Source organism: Chiloscyllium plagiosum, chromosome 6 (genome assembly GCF_004010195.1).
Source record: "Chiloscyllium plagiosum isolate BGI_BamShark_2017 chromosome 6, ASM401019v2, whole genome shotgun sequence".
Taxonomy (NCBI): Eukaryota; Metazoa; Chordata; class Chondrichthyes; order Orectolobiformes; family Hemiscylliidae; genus Chiloscyllium; species Chiloscyllium plagiosum.
This window is the reverse complement of record NC_057715.1, coordinates 16,157,443-16,181,349: the sequence shown is the minus strand read 5'-3', so window position 1 is coordinate 16,181,349 and position 23,907 is coordinate 16,157,443. Positions and strand designations below refer to the sequence as shown.

Genomic DNA, 23,907 nt, shown 5'->3' with positions numbered 1-23,907 from the left:
GTGGCTGTCGGTTTCTGGGCTGTCATGAACCCCATTGGTTGGAGAAGTCTGGCTGTCAGTTCCGAGATGTTTTTTGTATAAGATAGCGCGGCTAGAGAGTTAGGTCGTAGTATGTCCTCGTCACATTGTTTGTCTGTTAGGCGTCTGTGGGTGAAATTGTGGGAGTATCTGTTCTTGCAAAAGACTTTGCAGAGGTGTTCATTGTCTTTGTAGATTGGGAGTGCTGCAGAGTGTTGTAGCCCGTTTGAACAGAGTCCTAAAGCAGCTTCTCTTGCGTGCGTTTGTGTGGTTGCTGTTGCTCTGAGACATCTTAGCAGTGGATCTAAATACTCCGTACAATCATCACAAGAATTTCTAGACAACATCAAGAACATAAACATAGACAAGGATGAAACAATTCTCTCATTTGATGTAACCGTACTCTTCACCTCAATTGATAAAACTCTGACCAGAGAGACAATGGCCAAACTCCTGGACAGGCAAAACAGACAATACGACAATAGTTTGTATACTCAAACTATTAGACCTATGCTTGACGACACACTTTACATTCAACAAGCAAATATATGAACAGATCAATGGGACACCTGTGGGCTCACCCATCTCTGGGCTCATAGCAGAAGCAGTGATGCAAAGACGAGGACAAACAACCCTTCCACAAATCCAACCCAAACTCTGGATCAGATAGGTGGATAACACTTGTTATCATTAACAGAACAGAAATCAAGAACATACACCGGATTATCAACACCGTACTGGCAGGGATCAGATTTACAAGAGAGGAGGAAACCAACAATCAACTCCCATTCCTGGACGTGATGTTAGAAAGAACACAGAACAGTGAATGCACCGTAAGAGTGTACAGAAAAGCCATACACACCAACCAGGCCCTGAACTATACAGCAACCACCCAAACGCACACAAGCGAAACTGCATCAGGACTCTGTTCAAAAGGACTGCAACACACTGCAGCACTCCTGACCTGTGAAGGGAAGAACACCTCTACAGACAACTGGCACCTGAGCTACAAATCTTTACACAAACCTTGAGTCTTAAAAATGATCACATGATAAACATTTAATGTAACAAAATAGTTCAATGTAAAAGCATATTTTAATATGTACAATTCAAAACATGCCACTGATGTATCCCATTGGACAATTAAGCTTCAATATAAACTCACCACTTAAATATTCGCTCCAATTTTAAGAAATCCCAAGGTGATCCAAAATAAAGGCACATTTAGAAACAATGCAAAACACTTCAATATAAATTGAAAAGTTTTAATATTTTCATTCGGTGCCATTCACTTGCAGATGGGTCAAGCTGTCTCTACATCTCTGGTCAATGATCACACAAGAAGCTTTTCAAACTGGGGAGACTGAACAGAACTCAGTTACTCCCTACTCAGTCCTGTTGTCCAAATTGGGCCCAAAGTAAAATTGGCCAGAGTGTTTTCTCTATATTAAGAAACCAGGAACTGTGAAGGAACAGAGAGATTTGGGGGCCCAAGGATAGAAATCATAAAATACTAGTGTACAGATGCAACAAAAACAAAATCAATGGAACACTGGCCATTAATCTCAAATCTGGAATACAATACTACAGTTGTATAAAGCTTTGGCCAGATTCAATTTAGAACATGACAATCTGTTCAGGGCACTGCACTTCAGAACGGATATACTGGCCCTTGGAGGGTGTGCAGCATTGATTCACCAGAATGACTAAAAGGATCAAATTATGAGAAATTTTGCATGGACCTAGAAGTTAATTTACAAGATTAAGGAATGGTGTAATGGACATGTTTAAGATAAGTGAAGAAATCTGTAGAGCAGAGAGAAAGGGGGGTCCTTTTTCTTTCCTGTGGGTGACAATAGATCCTTAAAATTAAAGCCAGGCCATTCAGGCATGGTGTCAAGAAGCATGTCTTCACTCAGGAGTATAAATTAACAACATTTGAGGTTGGGGTCAGTTTTAAGTAGGAGAAAGTGAGGACTCCAGATACTGGAGAGTTAGAGTCAAAAAGTGTGGTGCTGGAAAAAAGCACAGCAAGTCAGGCAGCATCCGGGCAGCAGGACAGTTGACATTATGGACATAAGCCCTTCATCAGGAATGAAGGACTAATGCCTGAAAAGTTATTTCTCCCATTTATTGGATGCTGCCTGACCTGCTGTGCTTTTTCCAGTGGCACGTTTTGAGACTCTGGGGTCAGTTGTAGGTTTAAAAATGGAGACTGCCAGATTTTTTTTTTGATGAGGGTGTTAAAGATCACAAACTAACATGAGTGAATAAAGTACAAATCCATCATGATTCAGCTGAAAGACAGATTAGAGTCGTAGAAATGTACAGCACAGAAACAGACCCTTCGATCTAACTCGTCCATGCCGACCAGATATCCCAAGGGTTAAGGATTTGAACAAAACCATGAGGATCAGGAGCAGGTATAAGCCATTCAGTCCTTTGAGACTGCTCTGTTATTCAATGAGATCAAGGTGAAAACTCTATGTCAAAACCATTTTCCTGCACTGTTCCTCTTGACACTTTAATACATAGAAATCCTTCAATCTCAGTCTCCAATCTTCTCAATGCTGAATCAGCATCGCCCCCTGGCATTGGGAATTCTAAAGATATACCACCTTTTGAATGAAGAAATTTAGTATCTGACCAACCTCGATCAGCCACCCCCACTCTGCCCCCAACTAGGGCCAACACTTTTCCTATAGCTATCCTGTGAGAATTTTATATGTTGGAATGAGACCACATTTCATTCTTTTAAACAGCTCATATGAATAGGAAGGGTTTGGAGGGATATGGGCCGGGTGCAGACAGGTGGGACTAGATTGGGTTGGGATATCTGGTCGGCGTGGACAGGTTGGACCGAAGGGTCTGTTTCCATGTTGTACATCTCTATGACTCTATGTATCTGTGTATTTTACCCCTTGCATATCTGGGTCCAAACAAATAGCATTCTACTGCTTGTGATACTGGATCTAAATGCGTATTATCTGATTCTGACAATGAGAAGTACGAGACATATATGTTTTTTATTAAAAAGATGAGCTTGGATTTCAAACCAGTGGCATATGGGTGTTGGTCTATTTTTGTGAGTGGATTTAAAAATTAACTGGGACAGTCTTTCTAGAACCAAAGCTTCAATTCAGTCTGTGCCTCCTAGAGTGTTAATGGAAGTTTGTTTATACAGTGGAGGTTTATGACCAGAGACCACGAAAAACAAACATAGCTTAGCAGAAGCAACATTTTTCTAGTTAAAAAGCTTTTAAGTTCAAGGGGATCTGACTGGAGTCAGATGCAAGTACAGTGTCACTTAGAAAATGCAATTGTTAAAGCCAATTAATTGAATAAGGTACCTGAGTGCAAGAGTTTAACTTATAAAACTTCCAGACCACTAATTATTCAAAGCTGAGGAAGTCCAAAGTGATGTGAGATTTTAAGGAAAAGGCTTTGTGGCTCACAGGACTGGAACTGAGAAAAACAGTAAAGTTAAACCTACAGATTTGATTTTTAAAAAGTGAAGTTTATCTTTATTTGGATTAACTGTAAAGTATTGGAGAGTGGATTGAATTTTGCTTTTACATTTGTTTCAAAATCTTTCAAACTTATATTTAATTAGCTTGGTTTGGTCTATTTTAGTTTTATTTACTTATGTAATTAACTTGTTTTATTGTTAAAACAAAATCTGCAGCCTTCTGTGGTTATGTTTCAGTGAAAGACCACCATCTGAAAAAGAAATGATCAAAGCCAGAATTCATTCTGGAATCTGATTATTCAGTAGTAGTGTCAGTTGGGATCATAATAGGCTCTACAAGTGTTGGAACTGATATCATATTTGGAATTAGAATTAGAATCCCTACACAGTGTGGAAGCAGGGCCCTTCGGCCCAACAGGCCCACACCGACCCTCCGAAGAGTAACCCACCCAGACCCATTCCCCTACCCTATATTTACCCCTGACTAATGCACCCAGCCTACACATCCCTGAACACTATGGGCAATTTAGCATGGCCAATTCACCTGACCTGCACATCTTTGGACTGTGGGAGGAAACCGAAGCACCCGGGGGAAACCCACGCAGACATGGGGAGAATGTGCACACAGATAGTTGCTCGAGGCTGGAATTGAACCTGGGTCTCTGGCGCTGTGAGGCAGCAGTGCTAACCACTGAGCCATCGCGCTGCCCTAAATTGGATTAGATTTTTCAAGACAGTATATTAGTGCAAATGGTCACAAGAGCTGACTCTGTTGTAACATTTAAGACAGAATTCAGTGAACTGTTGAAGTTGGCATTATACAGGGAAATAGTCAAAATGGAATTAGCACTTTCCCAGTACAAACATGATGTACAAGTGGCTTGTGCTGAGGTTTTTGCACAAATTCATTTCAAATGGTGTTGGAGTTAACCATTCTCTAATGGAGAGATCCTGTAAGTTCAGTTGTCTTTCAATCTTCTCCCTTCACTGCTGGCTTTTCCTCACTTGGTCAAGTTTTTTCTTCAGCAAGTTGTAGTTCTCCATAATGCCCGGAGAGGTTGGATCGAGCTTCAGAGCGAGCTTGTATTGTTTATTGGCTAGATCAAGTCTCCCCCAGCGATGGTAAAGGACAGCTGCAGGAGAATGACAAACTTGTTATCCAAACAATGGTTGAAGATTATTTGGTATCCTAGAATAGAGAACTATAAATTTACTGCAGAAGCTATGGGAACAATAAGAGGAGGTTTAATACAAACCAAAAGAGAAAATGCTGGAAAATCTCAACAGGTCTGGCAACATCTGTAAAGAGAGAAAAGAGCTGACGTTTCGAGTCTAACTGACCCTTTGTCAAAGCTAAAAAAAAGGGAGAAATAGGGAGGCATTTATACGAGGCTGAGAGAAGGTGAGTCATGGCTCCAGAAGCAAAGGTAGCAATAAAGAGGTGATAATGACAGAGCATAGAGAGATGATAGGGAGATTAGGAGCTGTGAATGACCAAGGTAAAACAGGGGAGAAGGGTAACAAAGGGGGAAGAGGAGAGGAAAAAGGTGATGAGAGAGTGGGGAGCGAGTGAAAGAGACAATCAAGAAATAAGAGGTACACAACAGTGAAAAAAAAATAAAAAAGGTAAATAAAATAAATGAAATAAAGTTACGGAACAGAATGAAAACAGAGGGGTCGAGATGGGATAATCATCTGAAGTTGTTGAATTCAGTGTTGAGACCGGCAGGCTGTAACGTGCCTAGTCAGAAGATGAGATGCTGTTCCTCCAGTTTGCGTTGAGCTTCACTGGAACATTGCAGCAGGCCAAGGACAGACATGTAGGTATGGGAGCAGGATTGTGTGTTGAAGTGGCAAGCCACGGGAAGGTCCAGTATCTGATTGTGTACAGACCGAAGGTGCTCAGCAAAGTGATCACCCAGTCAGCATTTTGCCTCTCCAATATAGAGGAGACCACATTGGGAGCAACGAATACAACAGACCAAATTGAAAGAGGTACAAGTGAAACGCTGCTTAATCTGAAATTAGTTTCTGGGACCTTGGATGGTGAGCATGGAGGAGGTAAAGGGGCAGGTGTTGCAGCTTCTGCGATTGAATGGGAATGTGCCGTGTGTGATGGGAGAAGCGTTAGGTGTGATGGAGGAGTGGACTAGGTTGTCCCAGAGGAAACAATCTCTGCAGAATGCTTTCAATTCGCAGGCCCTAACCACCTTCTATTCACCATGGATGTGCAATCTCTTTACACCTCCATCCCACTCCAAGACGGCTTGAAAGCTCTTCGCTTCTTTCTCGAAGAGGCCCGAACAATTTCCCTCCACCACCACTCTCCTCCACCTGGCTGAACTTGTTCTCTCGCTCAGCAACTTCTTCAACTCATCCCATTTTCTCCAAATCAAAAGGTGAAGCAATGGGTACCCGCACGGGTCCTACCTATGCCTGCCTTTTCATGGGGTATGTGGAACATTTCTTGTTCCAGGCCTACCCGGGTCCTGTTTTATCAGTACATCAATGACTATTTCGGTCCGGCTTCATGCTCTCGTCCTGACCTGGAAAAATTCATAAACTTCGTTTCCAGTTTCCATCCCTCCATTACCTTCACCTGGTCCATCTCTGACACTTGCCTTCCTTGCCTTGACCTTTCTGTCTCCATTTCCGGCAATAGTCTATCCACTAATATCCATTACAAGCCCACTGACTCCCACAGCTATCTGGACTACAGCTCTTCTCACCCTACGTCCTGTAAGGACTCTATCCCTTTCTCTCAGCTCCTTCGCCTCCGCCACATTTGTTCTAATGAGGCCACTTTCCAAAGTGGTGCTTTTAATATGTGTTCCTTCTTCTCCAACCGTAGCTTCCCACCCACAGTTGTTGACAGGGCTCTTGACAGCGTGTGGTCCATCTCCCGCGCCATGACCCTCACCCCCTCCCTCCCCTCCCTGAACAAGGATAGGGTCCCTCTTGTTCTCACCTTTCACCCCACTAGCCTTCACATGCAAAGAATAATCCTCCGCCATTTTCACTAACTCCAACACGATACCACCACTAAACACATCTTCCCTTCTCTCCCCGTCTGCATTCCGCAAAGATCGTTCCTCCAGGACAACCTAGTCCACTCCTCCATCACACCTAACACCTCTCCCATCTCACACGGCACATTCCCATTCAATCGCAGAAGCTGCAACACCTGCCCCTTTACCTCTTCCATGCTCACCATCCAAGGTCCCAGACACTCATTTCAGATTAAGCAGCGTTTCACTTGTACCTCTTTCAATTTGGTCTATTGCATTCATTGCTCCCAATGTGGTCTCCTCTATATTGGAGAGGCAAAACGCGGACTGGGTGATCGCTTTGCTGAGCACCTTCGGTCTGTACGCAATCAGGTGCTGGACCTTCCCGTGGCTTGCCACTTCTACACACAATCCTGATCCCATACCTACATGTCTGTCCTTGGCCTGCTGCAATGTTCCAGTGAAGCTCAACGCAAACTGGAGGAACAGCATCTCATCTTCTGACTAGGCACGTTACAGCCTGTCTGTCTCAACATTGAATTCAACAACTTCAAATGATTATCCCATCTCAACCCCTCTGTTTTCATTCTGTTCCGTAACTTTATTTCATTTATTTTATTTACCTTTTTTATTTTTTTTTCACTGTTGTGTACCTCTTATTTCTTGATTGTCTCTTTCACTCGCTCCCCACTCTCTCATCACCTTTTTCCTCTCCTCTTCCCCCTTTGTTACCCTTCTCCCCTGTTTTCCATTTTGCCTCTGCTTCACCCATCCCTCCCATCCCCCACCTATTTTGTTACATAGCACTGGCTTCAGCCTTGGTCATTCCCAGCTCCTAATCTCCCTATCATCTCTCTGTGCACTGTCATTATCACCTCTTTATTGCTACCTTTGCTTCTGGAGCCATGACTCACCTTCTCTCAGCCTCGTATAAATATCTCCCTATTTCTCCCTTTTTTGTTTAGCTTTGACAAAGGGTCAGTTAGACTCGAAACGTCAGCTCTTTTCTCTCCTTACAGATGTTGCCAGACCTGCTGAGATTTTCCAGCATTTTCTCTTTTGGTTTCAGATTCCAGCAGCCGCAGTAATTTTCAGTAATCCGGAGGTTTAATATAATTGTTCAGGAGTATAAAGAGTTTAAATAGCAATCAATGAGAAATTATATTTCTATTAGATGTGCCAGTAATCAGATGGCATAAATTTAGCACGTGATGAAACATTCAAGGGAGTATGATGGATTTTATTTCGGAGTCATTATGGTCTGAAATTCATTGCCTAAAAAAAAAGAGCAGAAAGAAATTCGCTAGTTAGAAAGGCAAAACACTCTGCAGGGCTGTGGGGAGAAAGCAAGGGTATGTGTGAAAGTGGGATAGCTCTTTCAAAGAGTTGGCATAAGCATGATGGACTAGTTGGCTTCCTATATGTTTATGATTCAGTACAAGTCACACAAGATTAATCTTAAGGAAAGTTACTGGGTAAACACAGAGATTTTTATAATATACTTAATATATCTACACCAATGTTCAAAATAAGATTTTGGATGAAGAGTGAATCTACCCCTGAAAGGCCCCAGTCACCCTGAGATATTTAATGCAGGGTGACCAATCAGGGAAAAGGTGGCTGCAAGGCCTCTGGGGGAGACTGGGATGGCAGAGGAGTACTACAAAGGAGTCGGGGGATGTCTGGGACTGCAAGGCTATAGAGAGATGGAGAAGACAGAGAACAAATACCACAACGGAAACCAGAGGATAGCTTCAAGGAGAGCATGACAGAGAAAGGGGCTGTAAAAAACGATAGTAGTTCCAAACCGGTCAATAAAGGTGCATTCAGCAAATTAATAGCCAGGAAAATTTAAAACCACTGAGGTAATGAATCACTTGCAAATGAATGCTGTATCTTTCACGAAAAGTTGGATGCACTCATGAGCTACTCAGTGGGGAAGTTGTAGTGAATAATATTGCAATGTACACAGTGTCAAGTCTTAAATTTAAGTGAGATACAGTAAAAATTAGAGTGTAATTATATATTAGTGCTTGTTGAAAATATTTCAGCTTTGTAAAAGTGCAATAGAAGCATCACCAGTTTGTGAAAGTAATTTAAGGTTGAAGGGTCTTGGTGCACAGAAGCATGTCTTATATTTAAATTGTATCTTATATACTATAAAAATGATGTACTGTATTTATTTGAAGAAAAGATCTTGTACTAATTTAAGCCTGTTGTCTGGTGCCAGTTTAAATAATGTAGTAATCAGAAAATTAATGCTTTCCTTGTGTACTGTGATTTTAAGTTTATTGGAATTGATAATTATTGAAGAATTCTTCGAATTCTTTCTCCGGGTTTTGAGATTTGTAGCTCAGGTTGAGGTTCTGGATATAAGTTGGCTCGCTGGGCTGGAAGGTTTGTTTACTGAAGTCTTGTCACCATACCAGGTAACATCATCAGTGAAGCACCGGGGGTATGGCCTGCTTTTTATTTATGTGTTTAGGTTTCCTTGGGTTGATGATATCATTTCCTGTTTTTTTCCTCAGGAGTTGGTAAATGGAATCCAAATCAATGTGTTTGTTGATCGAGTTCTGGTTGGAATGCCATGTTTCTAGGACTTCCAGCGAGCAAACTTACATCCAATATTGGCTCGCAAACCAAAAAGCATCCTCAAAATTAAGAAATGGCCCTCAAGGGAAGACCTTAAAAAGATCCAATCATAGCTGTTTAATATTAATGAGAGTTATTGCTCAATCACACTACAGTACATACTTGAGGTTTCAATTAAATGGAAATACCATAATTGCCTTCATATATCAACTGAGTTCGATTAGACAGCATAATCTTCTGCTCATCTTTGACAATATTATTTTGTAACAGCATGGGAAATGGATGCTTTTAAAGTGTATGGTGTTGTGCAATGACTTGTTTTGGTAGGAAGAATGCAGTGAGATAATATAAATCGAAATGCAGAATACTAAAGAAAGTGCAAGAGCAGAGGGACCTATGTGTATGTAGAAATAAATCTGCAGGACAGATTGAAGGGCAGTTAATAAAGCATCAGGCATCCTGGCCTTTACTCAGAGTCAGAGATGTACAACATGGAAACAGACCCTTCAGTCCAACCTGTCCATGCCGACCAGATATCCCAACCCAGGGGTGGGGAAGCTGCAGCCTGTTAGGCCATTGTGTGTGGCCTTTTGAATGAATCCAAATTTTGCAGAACAAATCTTTTATTTTTTATTAATTTTTTTTCATCCTTTATTATTTTTTTTAAATCTTAAAATGAATGTATTGAAAATACCAGAGAGTAAAAGAAAATTCAACGAAATAATCCTCACAGACTGACCTCCACAATTTAAAAAAATGTGAATTTTGAAGAGTATATAATTGAAGTTTCTTGGATGCAGCCTTATTAGATTACAGCTAACAAAATGTGGTCTTCCAACATGAATAGGTGCCCCACCTCTGTCCCAACCCAATCTAGTCCCACCTGCCAGCACCCGGCCCATATCCCTCCAAACCCTTCCTATTCATATACCCATCCGAATGCCTCTTAAATGTTGCAATTGTACCAGCCTCCACTACTTCCATACACGTACCACCCTCTGCGTGAAAAGGTTGCCCCTTAAGTCCTTTTATATCTTTCCCCTCTCACCCTAAACCTATGACCTCTAGTTGTGGACTCCCAGACCCCTATCCATGCCCCTCATAATTTTGTAAACCTCTATGAGGTCACCTCTCCAGGGAACCCTCCAGGGAAAACAGCCCAAGTCTGTTCAGCCTCTCCCTATAGCTCAAATCCTCCAACCCTGGCAACACCCTTGTAAATCTTTTCTGAACCCTTTCAAGATTCACAACACCTTTCCGATAGGAAGGAGACCAGAATTGCACGCAATATTCCAACAATGGCCTAACCAATGTCCTGTACAGCTGCAACATGACCTCCCAACTCCTGTACTCAATACTCTGACCAATAAAGGAAAGCATACCAAACAAGTTCTTCACTATCCTATCTACCTGCGACTCCACTTTCAAGGAGCTATGAATCTGCACTCCAAGGTCTCTTTGTTCAGCAATACTCTATTGGACCTTACAACTAAGTGTATAAGTCCTGCTAAGATTTGCTTTCCCAAAGTGCAGCACCTCGCATTTATCTGAATTAAACTCTAGCTGCCGCTTCTCAGCCCATTGGCCCATCTGGTCAAGATCCTGTTGTAATCTGAGGTAACCTTCTTCGCTGTCCATTACATCTCCAATTTTGGTGTCATCTGCAAACTTACTAACTGTACCTCTTATGCTCGCATCCAAATCATTTATGTAAATGACAAAAAGTAGAGGACCCAGCACCGATCCTTGTGCCACTCCACTGGTCACAAGGTCTCCAGTCTGAAAAGCAACCCTCAACCACCACCTCTGTCTTCTACCTTTGAGCCAGTTCTGTATCCCTGTATTCCGTGAGATCTAACCTTGCTAATTAGTCTCCTGTGGGGAACCTTGTCGAATGCCTTGTCGAAGTCCATATACATCACATCTACCCCTCTGCCCTCAGCAATCCTCTTTGTTACTTCTTCAAAAAACTCAATCAAGTTTGTGAGACATGATTTCCCAAACTATGTTGACTATCCCTAATCAGTCCTTGCCTTTCCAAATACATGTATATCCTGTCCCTCAGGATTCTCTTCAACAACTTGCCCACCACTGATGTCAGGCTCACTGGTCAATAGTTCCCTGGTTTGTCCTTACTACCCTTCTTAAAGAGGTGGCACCACGCTAGCCAACCTCCAGTCTTCCGGCACCTCAGCTGTGACCATCAATGCTACAAATAACTCAGCAAGAGGTCCAGCAATCACCTCTCTAGCTTCCCACAGAGTTCTAGGGCACACCTGATCAGGTCCTGAGGATTTATTCACCTTTTTGCATTTCAAGACGTCTAGCACTTCCTCCTCTGTAATATGGACATTTTGCAAGGTGTTACCATCTATTTTGTTACTTTCTATATCTTTCATATCCTTTTCCACTGTAAATACTGATGCAAAATACTCGTTTAGTATCTTCCCCATCTTCTGTGGCTCCACACAAAGGCCACCTTGCTGATCTTTGAGGGGCCCTGAATACTAAAGCAAGGAAGTTAAGTTAAACTTGGGTGGAATATGGGTTTGGCACCAACTAGAACATTGTGTCCAATCCTGGATGCAACATTTGAGGAAGGATGTGAAGGCATTGGAGAAAGAGCAGAAAAGATTCATGAGAAAGGTTATAGGGATGAGGAATTTTAGTTCCACAGATTGATTGAAAAAGTTAGGGCTGTTTTCTTTGTGGAAAGGGTTGAGCAAATATTCGATCATGGTATTTAAAATCATGAATAATTTGGACAGAGTAGACAGGGAAAAACATCCCTTTTGGTGACTGGTTAGAGAACCTGAGGGTACAGATCTCGGGTAAATAGCAAGAGAAGCAATGGTGACATAAGGAAAAGCATTGTCTTGCAGAATCTGCCTGAGAGTGGGGTGGAGATAATTCATTTTCAATGCTTCAATTGAACCTATCATCTGTAAAGGAAGAACATGCAAACACATAGAAAGGAGGCAGAGCAATAGCATTAAGTGAAATGCCTCGTTGGAGAGGCATAATCAGGCAAAGGAGCTTCTCCTGTACTGTAACAACTGTGAACCTGCCTTTCTACAGCACTGTTATAATGCACACCCCAAGCCAGTTCACAACAGAGAGGTTAACCGAAATTTGACAATGGGTTACATAAGGAGATATCAGAGCAGGTGACCTGATTCATCAGAAAAATAGGTTTTATGCATCATCTTAAAAAAAAAGGAGATGGGGAGAAATTTAAAGAGGAAGGTCTAGAACTTGGACTCAAGATACATGAAGGCACACCTACTAATGGTAAACAATGAAAATTAGGGGTGCACAAGAGGTCAGGATCAGAGGATTGGGGGGTGGGGGGAAATGTAAAAATCTGGTGGTGAATTGTAATATTGACAGATTTCCGAATTAGGGGACAATGGAGGTCATTGTGCACAGTGGTCATGTATGTTCAGGATTTGGGCATAAATTAGGATTGTGACCTCCACATGATTTTTAAGTAGGTACAAGGAATCAACATTGGTCTATTTTGGTACTAACCATTGCACAGGACACATTGTAAGATCTCCATTCTAAAACCTATTTGCTTTCAGGGAATTTGTACTTCCAAATGTAAAACTGTATGAATTAACATGCGGACCTACTATAACGATTAGCATTTTGGTTACCTTTGCAGCAATTGCAAGGACTGTTTGAGAAATTTAGTCACAAGTACGAACAGGAAAAAGTGATTTTCTCAAACAGGAAGATGGGAAAGGTATATAGCTCTACTATTAAAAGCAGCAAATAGTTTGAAATATTTTCAAATCTTTAGTTGCTTCAAAATAACACCTACCTAAATTTCCATGATAGCTTGCTATGGTAGGATTAATCTGAAGCGCTTTTAGAAAGAGATTTTCAGATTCCTGTACATACAAAAGTAGTTCATAGTTTACATATGCTTGTCAGTAAACCATTAACATGATTAATATAAACAAAAAAAAACAGAATAAGTATTCTTGATCAAACAATTAATCAAGAATAAAGTGACAGCATGACAATACGCCAATTTTGCTGCTTCCTTAAATATCTGGCATCTGATTTTGTGATTTTAATTATCGTCAGCTAGGGTGTTGCTTGCATCTCTGAGTCAGAAGGTTGTGGATTCATTCTTACATTGCTGTTTGTGGGAACTTGCGATACCAAAACAGGGAATCGTACTTCCTACAACAGTAACTGCAATTCAAGAGCTCTTCATTAATTGTGAAGAGCTTAGGGACATCACAAACAAGTCAAACATAAGAATCAGGAACAGGACACCATTCAGCCCCTCAAGTCTGCTTCACCATTCAATAACATTATGACGGAAAACAACACTGCTAGTTCCTCGTAAATGTACCTCCAGACACACATGTTGTTGTGGGATATCACATTCCTGGAAACAGGTTCTGATTTATAAAGCATTAATTCTGTTTAATAAAAACATAAAAGGTAGTAATTAAAATAATAAAATTATACTTATACAACAATTATCATGACCACAGTAAACAGGGTTGTAATTTAAAGCCGATGAAGAACAAAATGTAAATGTATGGCCACTTAAGCAAACTCCACCAGTTAATAAGATCGTTGTTGATCTGATTATTCCACATTCCCCCCATCCCAATAACCTTTCAACCCTTTCTTTTCAAGAATCTACCTACCTCAACTTTCAAAATATTTAAAGATTCTGGTTCCATGGCCTTTTGAGGAAAAAGTGTTCCAAAATCTCTCAAACCTCAGAAGAATGTCTCATGTTCTACAAATAGGCAATCATATTTTTAAACAGCAAATTCTGATTCTAGTTTCTACCTTTCCACATCCTCTGTTAAGCCTCCTCAAGATCTTGTATGTCTCGATCAAGTTGCCTCTTAGTTTCTAAACGCCTGCAGGTATGAACTTAATCTATCCAACTTTTCTTCAAAAGACAACCCACTCTCTCCAGGTACAAGGCCATAAAAGTAGCAGGCTATTCAAGCCAAAAAGGCTTCTTCACATTAAACGAAGTCATGGCTGATTTGATAATTCTCAACTTCACTTTCCTGCCTTTTCCCCATAACTTTTCATTCCTGTACTGATTAAAACTCTGTCTATTTTACCCTTGTACATATTTAATGATTCAGCCTCAAGAGCCCTCTGCGGTAAAGCATTCCACAGATTCATGAACAGAAGGAATTCCTCCGTATCTCTGTCCTGAGTGGATGATCCCTTATTCGGTGATTATGCCCTCCTCCCTGAAACCAAATTTATTTCCAACATTGAGGAGATGTCTTTATTCCAGCAGGCAACACTGTCTTCAGGACTCCCGATCATAGCTACAGAGAATGCTACCTATTATCCTACTGCGACCACATCCTTCTACTTCTCTCCCTGCTTGAATGCATCCCAGTAGCACAGTGTTGTGGTGAGTTTGCTCATCCTTCCTGCAGTTCTTATTCTTGTCTGCACAGTTTGTAAGAACTTTGCAATTGTTGGGCAATTACACGGAGGCTCTTCAATGCAACTCTCTGGGTCCCCGTACTTACCTCATTTGCAGCCACACCCTCCTGTCCCTGAACACACCAAATTTGAATTAACTAGTCTGAGGAATGTGGCTTTGCCTTCTAGAACATAGTGTCCAGGCATTATAAGTCATAGAGCTGTATAGCATGGAAACAGACTGGACCAGTCTAACCTGTCCACGCCAATCAGATATCCTAAATTAATCTAGTCCCATTTGTCAGCACTTGGCCCATATCCCTCCAAACCCTTCCTATTCATATATCCATTTACATGCCTTTTAAATGTTGTAATTGTACCAGCCTCCATCACTTCCTCTGGCAGCTCATTCCATACATGCACCACCCTCTGCATGAAAAAGTTGCCCCTTAGGTCCCTTTTAAATCATTGCCCTCTCACCTTAATCGTATCCCCTCTAGTTTTGGCCTCCTCCACCCTGGGGACAAGACCGTTACTATTCATCCTATGTATGCCCCTCTGATTTTATAAGCCTCTATAAAGGTCACCTCCTAAGCCTCTTTCGCTCCAGGAAAATAGAAGGGTTACACCAGAAACATTAACTTCTCCACCTCCTGATACTGCTTGGCTTGTTGTGTTCTTCCAGCTCCTTCTTGTCTACTAGCCTACTCAGCCTCTCCCTCTAACTCAAACCCTCCAATGCTGGCAACATCCTTGTAAATCTTTTCTGAACTTTTTCAAATTTCACAACATCCTTCCTATAGCAGGGAGACCAGAACTATGCACGTTATCTCAAATGTTGTCTAACCAACGTCCTGTCCAGCCATAACATGACCTCCCAACTCCTATACTCAATGCACTGACTAATAAAGGAAAGCTTACCAAACGCCTTCTTCATTATCCTATCTATCGGAGACTCCACTTTTTCAAGGAAATTTGAACCTGCACTCCAAGGTCACTTTGTTCAGCCACACTCCCCAGGAACTTATCATTAAGTGTAAAGTCCTGCTCTGATCGGTCTTTCCAAAATGCAGCACCTCCCATTTATCTAAATTAAACTCCATCTGCCACTCCTCAGCATCAGTCTAGTAAACCTCCTCTGAACTACTTAGAAAGCATTTACATTCTTCCTTAAATGAAGGCGGCCAATACTGTAAAGTGTACCAGTGACATGATGCCATCAGTGCCCTGTATAACTGATAAATAAACTGAAACATTCCAACTGTACTTATGTATTCAATTCCCCTCCCAACAAACAATAACAGTCTATTAGCTTTCCTAACTGCTTGCTGTGCCTGCAATCTAACCTTTTGCATTTCATACGTTAGGACATCAAGATTCTCTTATTCGCTTCACAACTTCTGTTTTGACTGATCTATACCATCACCAGCAAATTTAGTAACCCATCTCCAATCATTTCATCCAATTAGGTTAATACAATAGTCATTATATTAACTTTTGAGAATACAGCATATATCCCTGCGGCACACCACTTGTCACATCTTGCCAATCAGAAAAATGATACATTTATGATTAATCTCCATTTCCCACTAGGTAGTTAATCTTCAATCCATGTAAATGTTATCCCTTACACCATCAGCTTTTATTTTCTGCAATAACCTTTAATGGACACCTTATGAAATGTCTTCTGGGAATGGGAGTACATCAATTATCTACTGACACCCTTTTATCCATAGCACGTTATTTCTAAGAGCTCCAAGAAATTGGTTAATCACAATTTCATTAAACTATGATGATTCTGCCTAACTACTGTGAATTATGCTAAATACCTGCTATAACGTTCTTAATAATAGTTTCTAAGACCTCATCTTTGTCTGATGTTAAGCTTTTTGTTTCCCGCTTTCTACCTCCTGAACAAAAGAACTATATTTGTTATTTTTCAATTGAGAGGAACCTTAGCTGAATATTGGAAAACTAAAACCAATGAATCAATATCTCACTAGTCACTTTTTTTAAGAACCTAGAATCAAGTCCATCAGAATTAGAGTCCTTGTCACTGCACTGTTCTAATAATTTACTCAGTATCATTTCTCTGGTAATTGCAACTTTCCTGAGTTACTCCATTTACTGATTTACAACTATTTCTGGGATGTTACTTGCATCCTCTATAGTGAAGACCAATGCAAAGTATCTATTCATTCATCGGTCATTGCCTTATTTTCCATTATTAATTCCCAAGACTTACTTTCCATTGGGCCAAATTCACTTTGTTAACTTTGTAAAACATTATCTATGGAAACTCTTACTTTCTGATTTTACATTTTTTTTTGCTAGTTTTCTCTTCTATTACATTTTTTCCATCCTTGTTGACTTTAGTCAATCTTTTTATATTCTGGCCAATCTTCTGATTTGCCATCCACCTTTGCGAAGTGATACTTTTTAAAAAAATTTGTTACTATCTTAAATTTTTTTTAAAAAGTTCAACTACAGATAGTGGCTCTTCCCCTTGGAATTTTTCTTTTTAAAATTAAAATGTACCCCATTTTATACATTCCCTTAAATGTCTGACATTGCATCTCTATTGACCTACTCCTAATTTGCTTCACTTTAATTAGCTTTGCTTTCATGTCTTCATAACTGCCCTTATTAAATGTTTAAAATTAAGTTAATCTTCTCTAGTTGAAAATGTATTTAAAATTCAATTGCATTATGATCGTTGCTTCCAAGGGCACCTTCATTTTAAAGACATTGGTTTTCTCATTACACAAGCAAGTACCTTTGAAGTGTAGGCATTGTTATAATGTCAGAAACTTGGCAGCCAATTTACACACAGGAAGATCCCACCAACAACAATATGATAACAACCAAATGGTTGAGGGTTAATATTGGTCAGGTCACTGGGGAAAAGTTAGCAGCCCTTCTGAAATGATGTCTCTTTAACCTTACAGCACTTGAACAATATTACACTGGGAGTGCCAACCTGGATTTTGACTCCAGAGTAGGGTGTGAAACCAGAACCTTCTAACTCAGATGTGAGCATGCCACCCATTCAGCCAAAGCATACCATGTTCAAAATAAGAGCATTTCTCACCAGTCACGTTTCACTCAATCGAATGATTTAATGTCCCTGGCTGGACAGCTATCGCCAATTGTGCTAGCAAAGAGTGATTTTTATGCAAAAGAAAAATCAAGACATCATTTTGCTCATGATTATTTGACTGAATTTTAAGATTTTCTCTCCTGTAGCTCCACTTACTTGATGACTTAAAGACAGAATAAAAAGTACTATGTTTTACATACACAATTATGTGGGTCTTAGATATATTTTAAAAAATAAACCAGTACGAAATTCGCAACTTGTAACAACCCACCTTGTATTTTTTCAATTTACCGAGTACATTTGCAAATGAAAACATGATTGTATGATCATTGGGTAGTAACTTAAGGGCTTCTTTTCCAACTGCTTCAGCTTGTGCTAAGTTACCTAGTTTGTAAAACAGCACTGGTTTAGATATTAAAACAACAGTCATTTGGAGCAGTTCCATCTATGGTAGAGTTTCCACTCACTTGCACTGGTTTCTTTGCAATGAAATTCACTCAAAATCAGTGTAACTTCCAGAAAAGAATTGTAGAATTTTAAAAGTTAAATATTTTCCACACAAATCAAACTTCTACAATCATCAGCACGGAATTAAAAATGAAATCTAGCCATGCCCTTAGGATGAAACATTGTCAGGACAAGTTTCTGTCAATTGTGGGCATTTGAGGTGATTCCAAAAACTAAACTGGACATTTTTGTGCTGATCTATAAGGAACATTAGGAAAGATTTTGAATGAACGTTTTATAAAATTTACAGAAGGAGTTGCCTACTACATCCAATCTAACTAGATAACGGTTCTGTAAAATTTTCACAAGTCAATTTAGCAAGTTAAAATCAGATAACATTCAGGTGGTGGACTTTATAGACTTAATTTGTTTTTGCGATAAACACATTTTAATCAAACTGCTTCAAGTTAGCACTCTAGGATATGTCCAGGACTACTTTCAAAAGCAAACCTAAATCTAAAATTATTTTAAAAATGTTGCCTGAATGAGCTGGATTATGAGAGATTTTGCATTTACCAAGATATAAATAGGTTTGAGAGAAAATGTCTGGGGGAAAGAATGTGTGTCTGGATTGCTCAGTGCACCCAAAGCAGAAATTCCACTCTTTACAGTTACATGCAGTTTACAGCATCTAAATTAAACTACTGATTAACTTAACAGTGTACATCTTGAAAACAGTTTTTAGTAAATTCACTGGGTAATATATTATTTCTCCATTTCAACTTTTTAAAAAAATATTATGCTTACCTGATGGTGCCTTTCCTGCAAAGTGGTGTTCAATGTTATTAAGTGTCTTGATCAACAAGGAGAAGCCATTTTCACTAGCAAGATAGTCAGTAACTAAAGGATGCAGACTTAAGGAAATTGGCAACAAAAAAATAAACGCCAGGGGGACAGGAGGACTGACTTTATGCAGCAAATGGAATGTTGAGTTGGAATGTACTTCCTGAAACCGCATTAGAAAGAAATTCAATAATAACCTTCAATAGGATTTTGGTTTTATCCCCGAAAAGGAACAAAAATGACAGGGCTCTTGGGAAAGAGCAGGGGAACAGGGGTTAATTGGTAACTCTTTTAAAGAGTTGTTTCAGGTACAATGGGTGAAAGTGTTAAATTACATTTTATAATAGAACAATATGCCTGCATCGTGGAAACCACAAGCCTTCTTAATATTCCAGTACATCTGATGTAGGCAAAGATCTAAACACTGGGAACAGATAGAGCAGCAAAGCTCCAAATTATGCATTATCCCTCAAGCAACATCACCATTAGTTCCCTGCCGTTTATGGGCGTTTGCTGTCCACAAATTGGCCATCATACTTCCTACATTATAACAGTAACCAGACATCAAAAATACTTTGTTGATGTTTACAACATCCTAGCCAAAGGCACTACATAAATGCAAATTCATTCTTTTCTGTTAACCCCCTCGGAACAATGATTCTGTACAAATGCCTCAAGCACTCAATGGAAATTGTGTTGCAAACCTTCCAGGCTTATGATCATCTGCTGTAAGACCTAAGATTTTCCCACTTCACAATGCTGCAGCCTCCACACTGTGATTCCCATTGGATGCACTGGTTTGCTCTTCAGGTATTGTCAACAAAAGCATCCCTCGAAATTCCAAGTAAACAGTGATAAATACTCCATCCCTGCCAAACTAAATTCCTATCTTGAAACAAATTTGCAATTTCCCAGCAATATGAATCAGTAAACCATTGCAAAAAACTTTACCATTTAAATAGAATTTGGCACAAAGCTGGGAATGGAAGGTTTGAGATTTAATAATAGACTGGGAAAACTGGGACTTTTTTCACTGGAGCAGAAGAGATGGAGGATTGTGGTGAGGTTTATAAAATCATGAGGGACATAGATAAGGTGAATGACAAGGACTTTTTCCCTAGAGTGGGAGTGTTCAAAGGTAGGGGGCATAGTTTTATGATGAGAAAAATAAAGATTTAAAGGGGCTCCTTGTTTTTTTAAACATAGAGTGGTTTGTGTGCCAAATGAACTGCCGGAGAAAATTGTGGATGCAGGTACACTTCCAACTTTTAAAAAACATTTGGATAAGTACACAAATAGGAAAGGCTTGGAGGGATTGAGCCAAGAGCAAGCAGGTGGGAATAGTTTAGTTTGGGATTACAGTCAGCATGGACTTGTTGGACTGAAGGGTTTGTTTCCGTGCTGTATGACTCTATAAGGTGATTAGAATGCAATGTACAACAAAGTGTTGATGCAGAGTGTAATTCGAGCATAGCGGTTATTTCAGAGTGCCATTTGCAGGTCCTTTTTGTAAAGTATTTTGTTCTGCCCTGTTGCACCTAGCTATCAGCCTTGCTTGTGAATGCCTGTCGGTCTGAGTTTTATTTAATCTGTCATGAAAAGACACACCATTTAAATGCAGCATTGAACTGGGCAAGATTACAAAGCTGTAGCCAACATTCTTAGCCTGTGCTAAATGTATTATTTTTTTTTTCAAATTTATGCTCTGTTGTAGCATCATAGGCCAGCATTCACTGCTCATCTTTCATTGGCCTTGAGGAGATGAGCTGCAGTAAACATGGTCTCAGTAACCCACAGTGCAGTTTGGAAGGCATTCTCGGATCTTATTCCAGTGACAGTGAAGGAACAGCAATATATTACCAAGTAAGGATGATGTATGGCTTGGAGGGGGATTTGCAGATGGTGGCATTCCATGTCTGTTGGCCTTGTCATTCTGGTTGATAAAGGTCACAACTTGGAGAATTAACTTAGTTTGCAACAACTGCGTCAAAATAGATCCCAAGGATAAAGACAAGTAACCTTTGAAATTTCATCCATTAAAGCTAAACAGAAAAGAAATTACCCGAAACTTAAAGCATCTGAACTGCATAACTCAAAATAATCGATGCTACTTTAGACTCAACTAGCTAATTTCTATAAAGAGAATAAGCACAATTATACAAATGAAGAATACAACCTGTTACCTGTATTATCAAGTAATATGATCAAGTTATTCCAAGCTAGGCTGTGGTTAGGTTTGAGAAGAGTAGCATTCCGCCATGCATTCAAAGCTTCTGAAGTACGGTGCAGATCTGCATACTAAAAGGAAAAGGAAATGAAATATTTGAAAACAGCAGAAAAATAAAACCAATTAATAAGGTGACATTTGCACAAAGCTTCACAGTTTTGGAATACACTGAGGATTTATCACTCGGATGTTAGTACAACCCTTTATCCAAAACACTTGAGATCAACTGGTTTTCCGAATTCAGAATTTTTTGAATTTCGGAATAAGTGACAGCTCAACGGTGAAATTTAAAAAAAAACTTACTGAACAGCAGACTCACAGTGAGTACTATGGGCCCTGAGACAGACTTGAGGCCTACCAGTGTTGGGCCACCCCCCCCCCCCCCCCAGCCAATGTCACATCTGAGTGACATGCATCGAGTGGGTGTGGAGTTGGGTTCACTGTTTGCACGCCAAACAACCTTGTTAATGAGACAATAACTTCATGAAAAATCCTTCAGATTTTGGAGCTTTTCAGATTTTGGATAAAGGGCTGTCTACCTATATTAGGCAGCAGAATTGGCCTAGTATTTCCAGATACTTCAAAAACACCATCCACTTTCAAGTCAACCTGCCCAGCATTGAGGTGCTAAACCATGCTCTGATGGACATGCCAAGTCATTCATATGCCTCAAACCAGACTCCTGTAGCAACTGCTCGACCCACAGCACAGTTTTGGCAAGAGACTCCCAGAAGGACAGCAGAAACAGTTTTAAGGATGTCACAGGGTCATAGAGATGTATTGCGTGAAAACAGACCCTTCGGTCCAAACCGTCCATGCCGACCAGATATCCCAGCCCAATCTAGTCCCACCTGCCAGCACCTGGCCCATATCCCTCCAAACCCTTCCTATTCATATACCCATCCAAATGCCTCTTAAATGGTGCAATTGTACCAGCCTCCACCACATTCCATACATGTACAACCCTCTGTGTGAAAAAGTTGCCCCTCAGGTCTCTTTTATATCTTTCCACTCTCACCTAAACCTGTGCCCTCTAGTTCTGGACCCCCAACCCCATGGAAAAGACTTTGTCTATTTATCCTATCTATGCCCCTCATAACTTTATAAACCTCTATAAGGTCACCCCTCAGCCTCCAACGCTCCAGGGAAAACAGCCCTAGCCTGTTCAGCCGCTCTCTGTAGCTCAGATCCTCCAACCCTGGCAACATCCATGTAAATCTTTCCTGAATCCTTTCAACTTTCACAACATCTTTCTGATAAGAATGAGGCCAGAATTGCACGCAATATTCCAACAGTGGCCTAACCAATGTCCTGTACAGCTGCAACATGATCTCCCAACTCCTGTACTCAAAATTCTGACCAATAAAGGAAAGCATACCAAACACCTTCTTCACTATCCTATCTACCTGCGACTCTACTATCAAGGAGCTATGAACCTGCACTTTAAGGTCTCTTTGTTCAGCAACACTCCCTAGGACTTTACCATTAAGTGTATAAGTCATGCTTAAATTTGCTTTTCCAAAATGCAGCACCTCGCATTTATCTAAATTAAACTCCATCTACCATCCCTCAGCCCATTTGCTCATCTGATCAAGATCCCATTGCAATGTGAGATAACCTTCACTATCCACTACACCTTCAATTTTGGTGTCATCTGCAAACTTACTAACTATACTTCACATCCAAATCATTTACATAAATGATGAAAAGTAGTGGACCCAGCACCGATCCTTGTGGCACTCCACTGGTCACAAGGTCTCCAGTCTGAATAGCAACCCTCAACTACCACCTCTGTCTTCTACCTTTGAGCCAGTTCTGTATCCAAATGGCTAGTTCTCCCTGTATTCCATGAGATCTAACCTTGCTAATCAGTCTCCCATGGGGAACCTTGTCAAACGCCTTACTGAAGTCCATATAGATCATGTCTACTGCTCTGCCCTCATCAATCCTATTTGTTACTTTTTCAAAAAAACTCAATCAAGTTTGTGAGACATGATTTCCCACGCACAAAGCCATGTTGACTATCCCTAATCAGTCCTTGCCTTTCCAAATACATGTACATCCTGTCCCTCAGGATTCCCTCCAACACCACTGAGTTCAGGCTCACTGGTCTATAGTTCCCTGGCTTGCCTTTACCGCCCTTCTTAAACAGTGGCACCACGTTTGCCAACCTCCAGTCTTCCGGCACCTCACCTGTGACTATCGATGATACAAATATCTCAGCAAGAGGCCCAGCAATAACTTCTCTAGCATCCCACAGAGTTCTCGGGTACACCTGGTCATGTCCTGGGGATTTATCCATCTTTAACCGTTTCAAGACATCCAGCACTTCCTCTTCTGTAATGTGGACATTTTGCAAGATGTCACTATCTATTTCCCTACATTCTATATCTTCCATATCCTTTTCCACAGTAAATATTGATGCAAAATATTCATTTAGTATCTTCCCCATTTTCAGTGGCTCCACACAAAGGCCGCCTTGCTGATCTTTGAGAGGCTCTATTCTCTCCCTAGTTACCCTTTTGTCCTTAATATACTTTGTAAAAACCCTTTGGATTCTCCTCAATTTGCCAAAGCTATCTCATGTCCCCGTTTTGCCCTCCTGATTTCCCTCTTAAGTATACTCCTACTTTCTTCTTACTCTTCTAAGGATTCACTTGATCTATCCTGTCTATACCTGACATACGCTTCCTTCTTTTTCTTAACCAAACCTTCAATTTCTTTAGTCATCCAGCATTCCCTATACCTACCAGCCTTCCCTTTCACCCTGACTGGA

At 40.5% G+C, this 23,907-nt stretch overlaps 1 protein-coding gene across 1 annotated transcript in view; it reads right to left on the bottom strand.

Moving 5' to 3' along the window:
- Positions 1-4,114: 4,114 nt before the first annotated feature.
- tmtc4 (transmembrane O-mannosyltransferase targeting cadherins 4) overlaps positions 4,115-23,907 on the bottom strand; it is a 45,311-nt gene continuing 25,518 nt past the window's right edge. Inside the window, exons 15-18 of the mRNA XM_043691280.1 lie at positions 21,088-21,202; positions 17,886-17,998; positions 12,914-12,983; positions 4,115-4,620 (exon numbers count right to left, since the gene is read on the bottom strand). Of these exons, the coding sequence (XP_043547215.1) occupies positions 4,472-4,620; positions 12,914-12,983; positions 17,886-17,998; positions 21,088-21,202 (447 nt within the window). The 3' untranslated portion in view covers positions 4,115-4,471. The remainder of the gene's footprint in view (positions 4,621-12,913; positions 12,984-17,885; positions 17,999-21,087; positions 21,203-23,907) is intronic.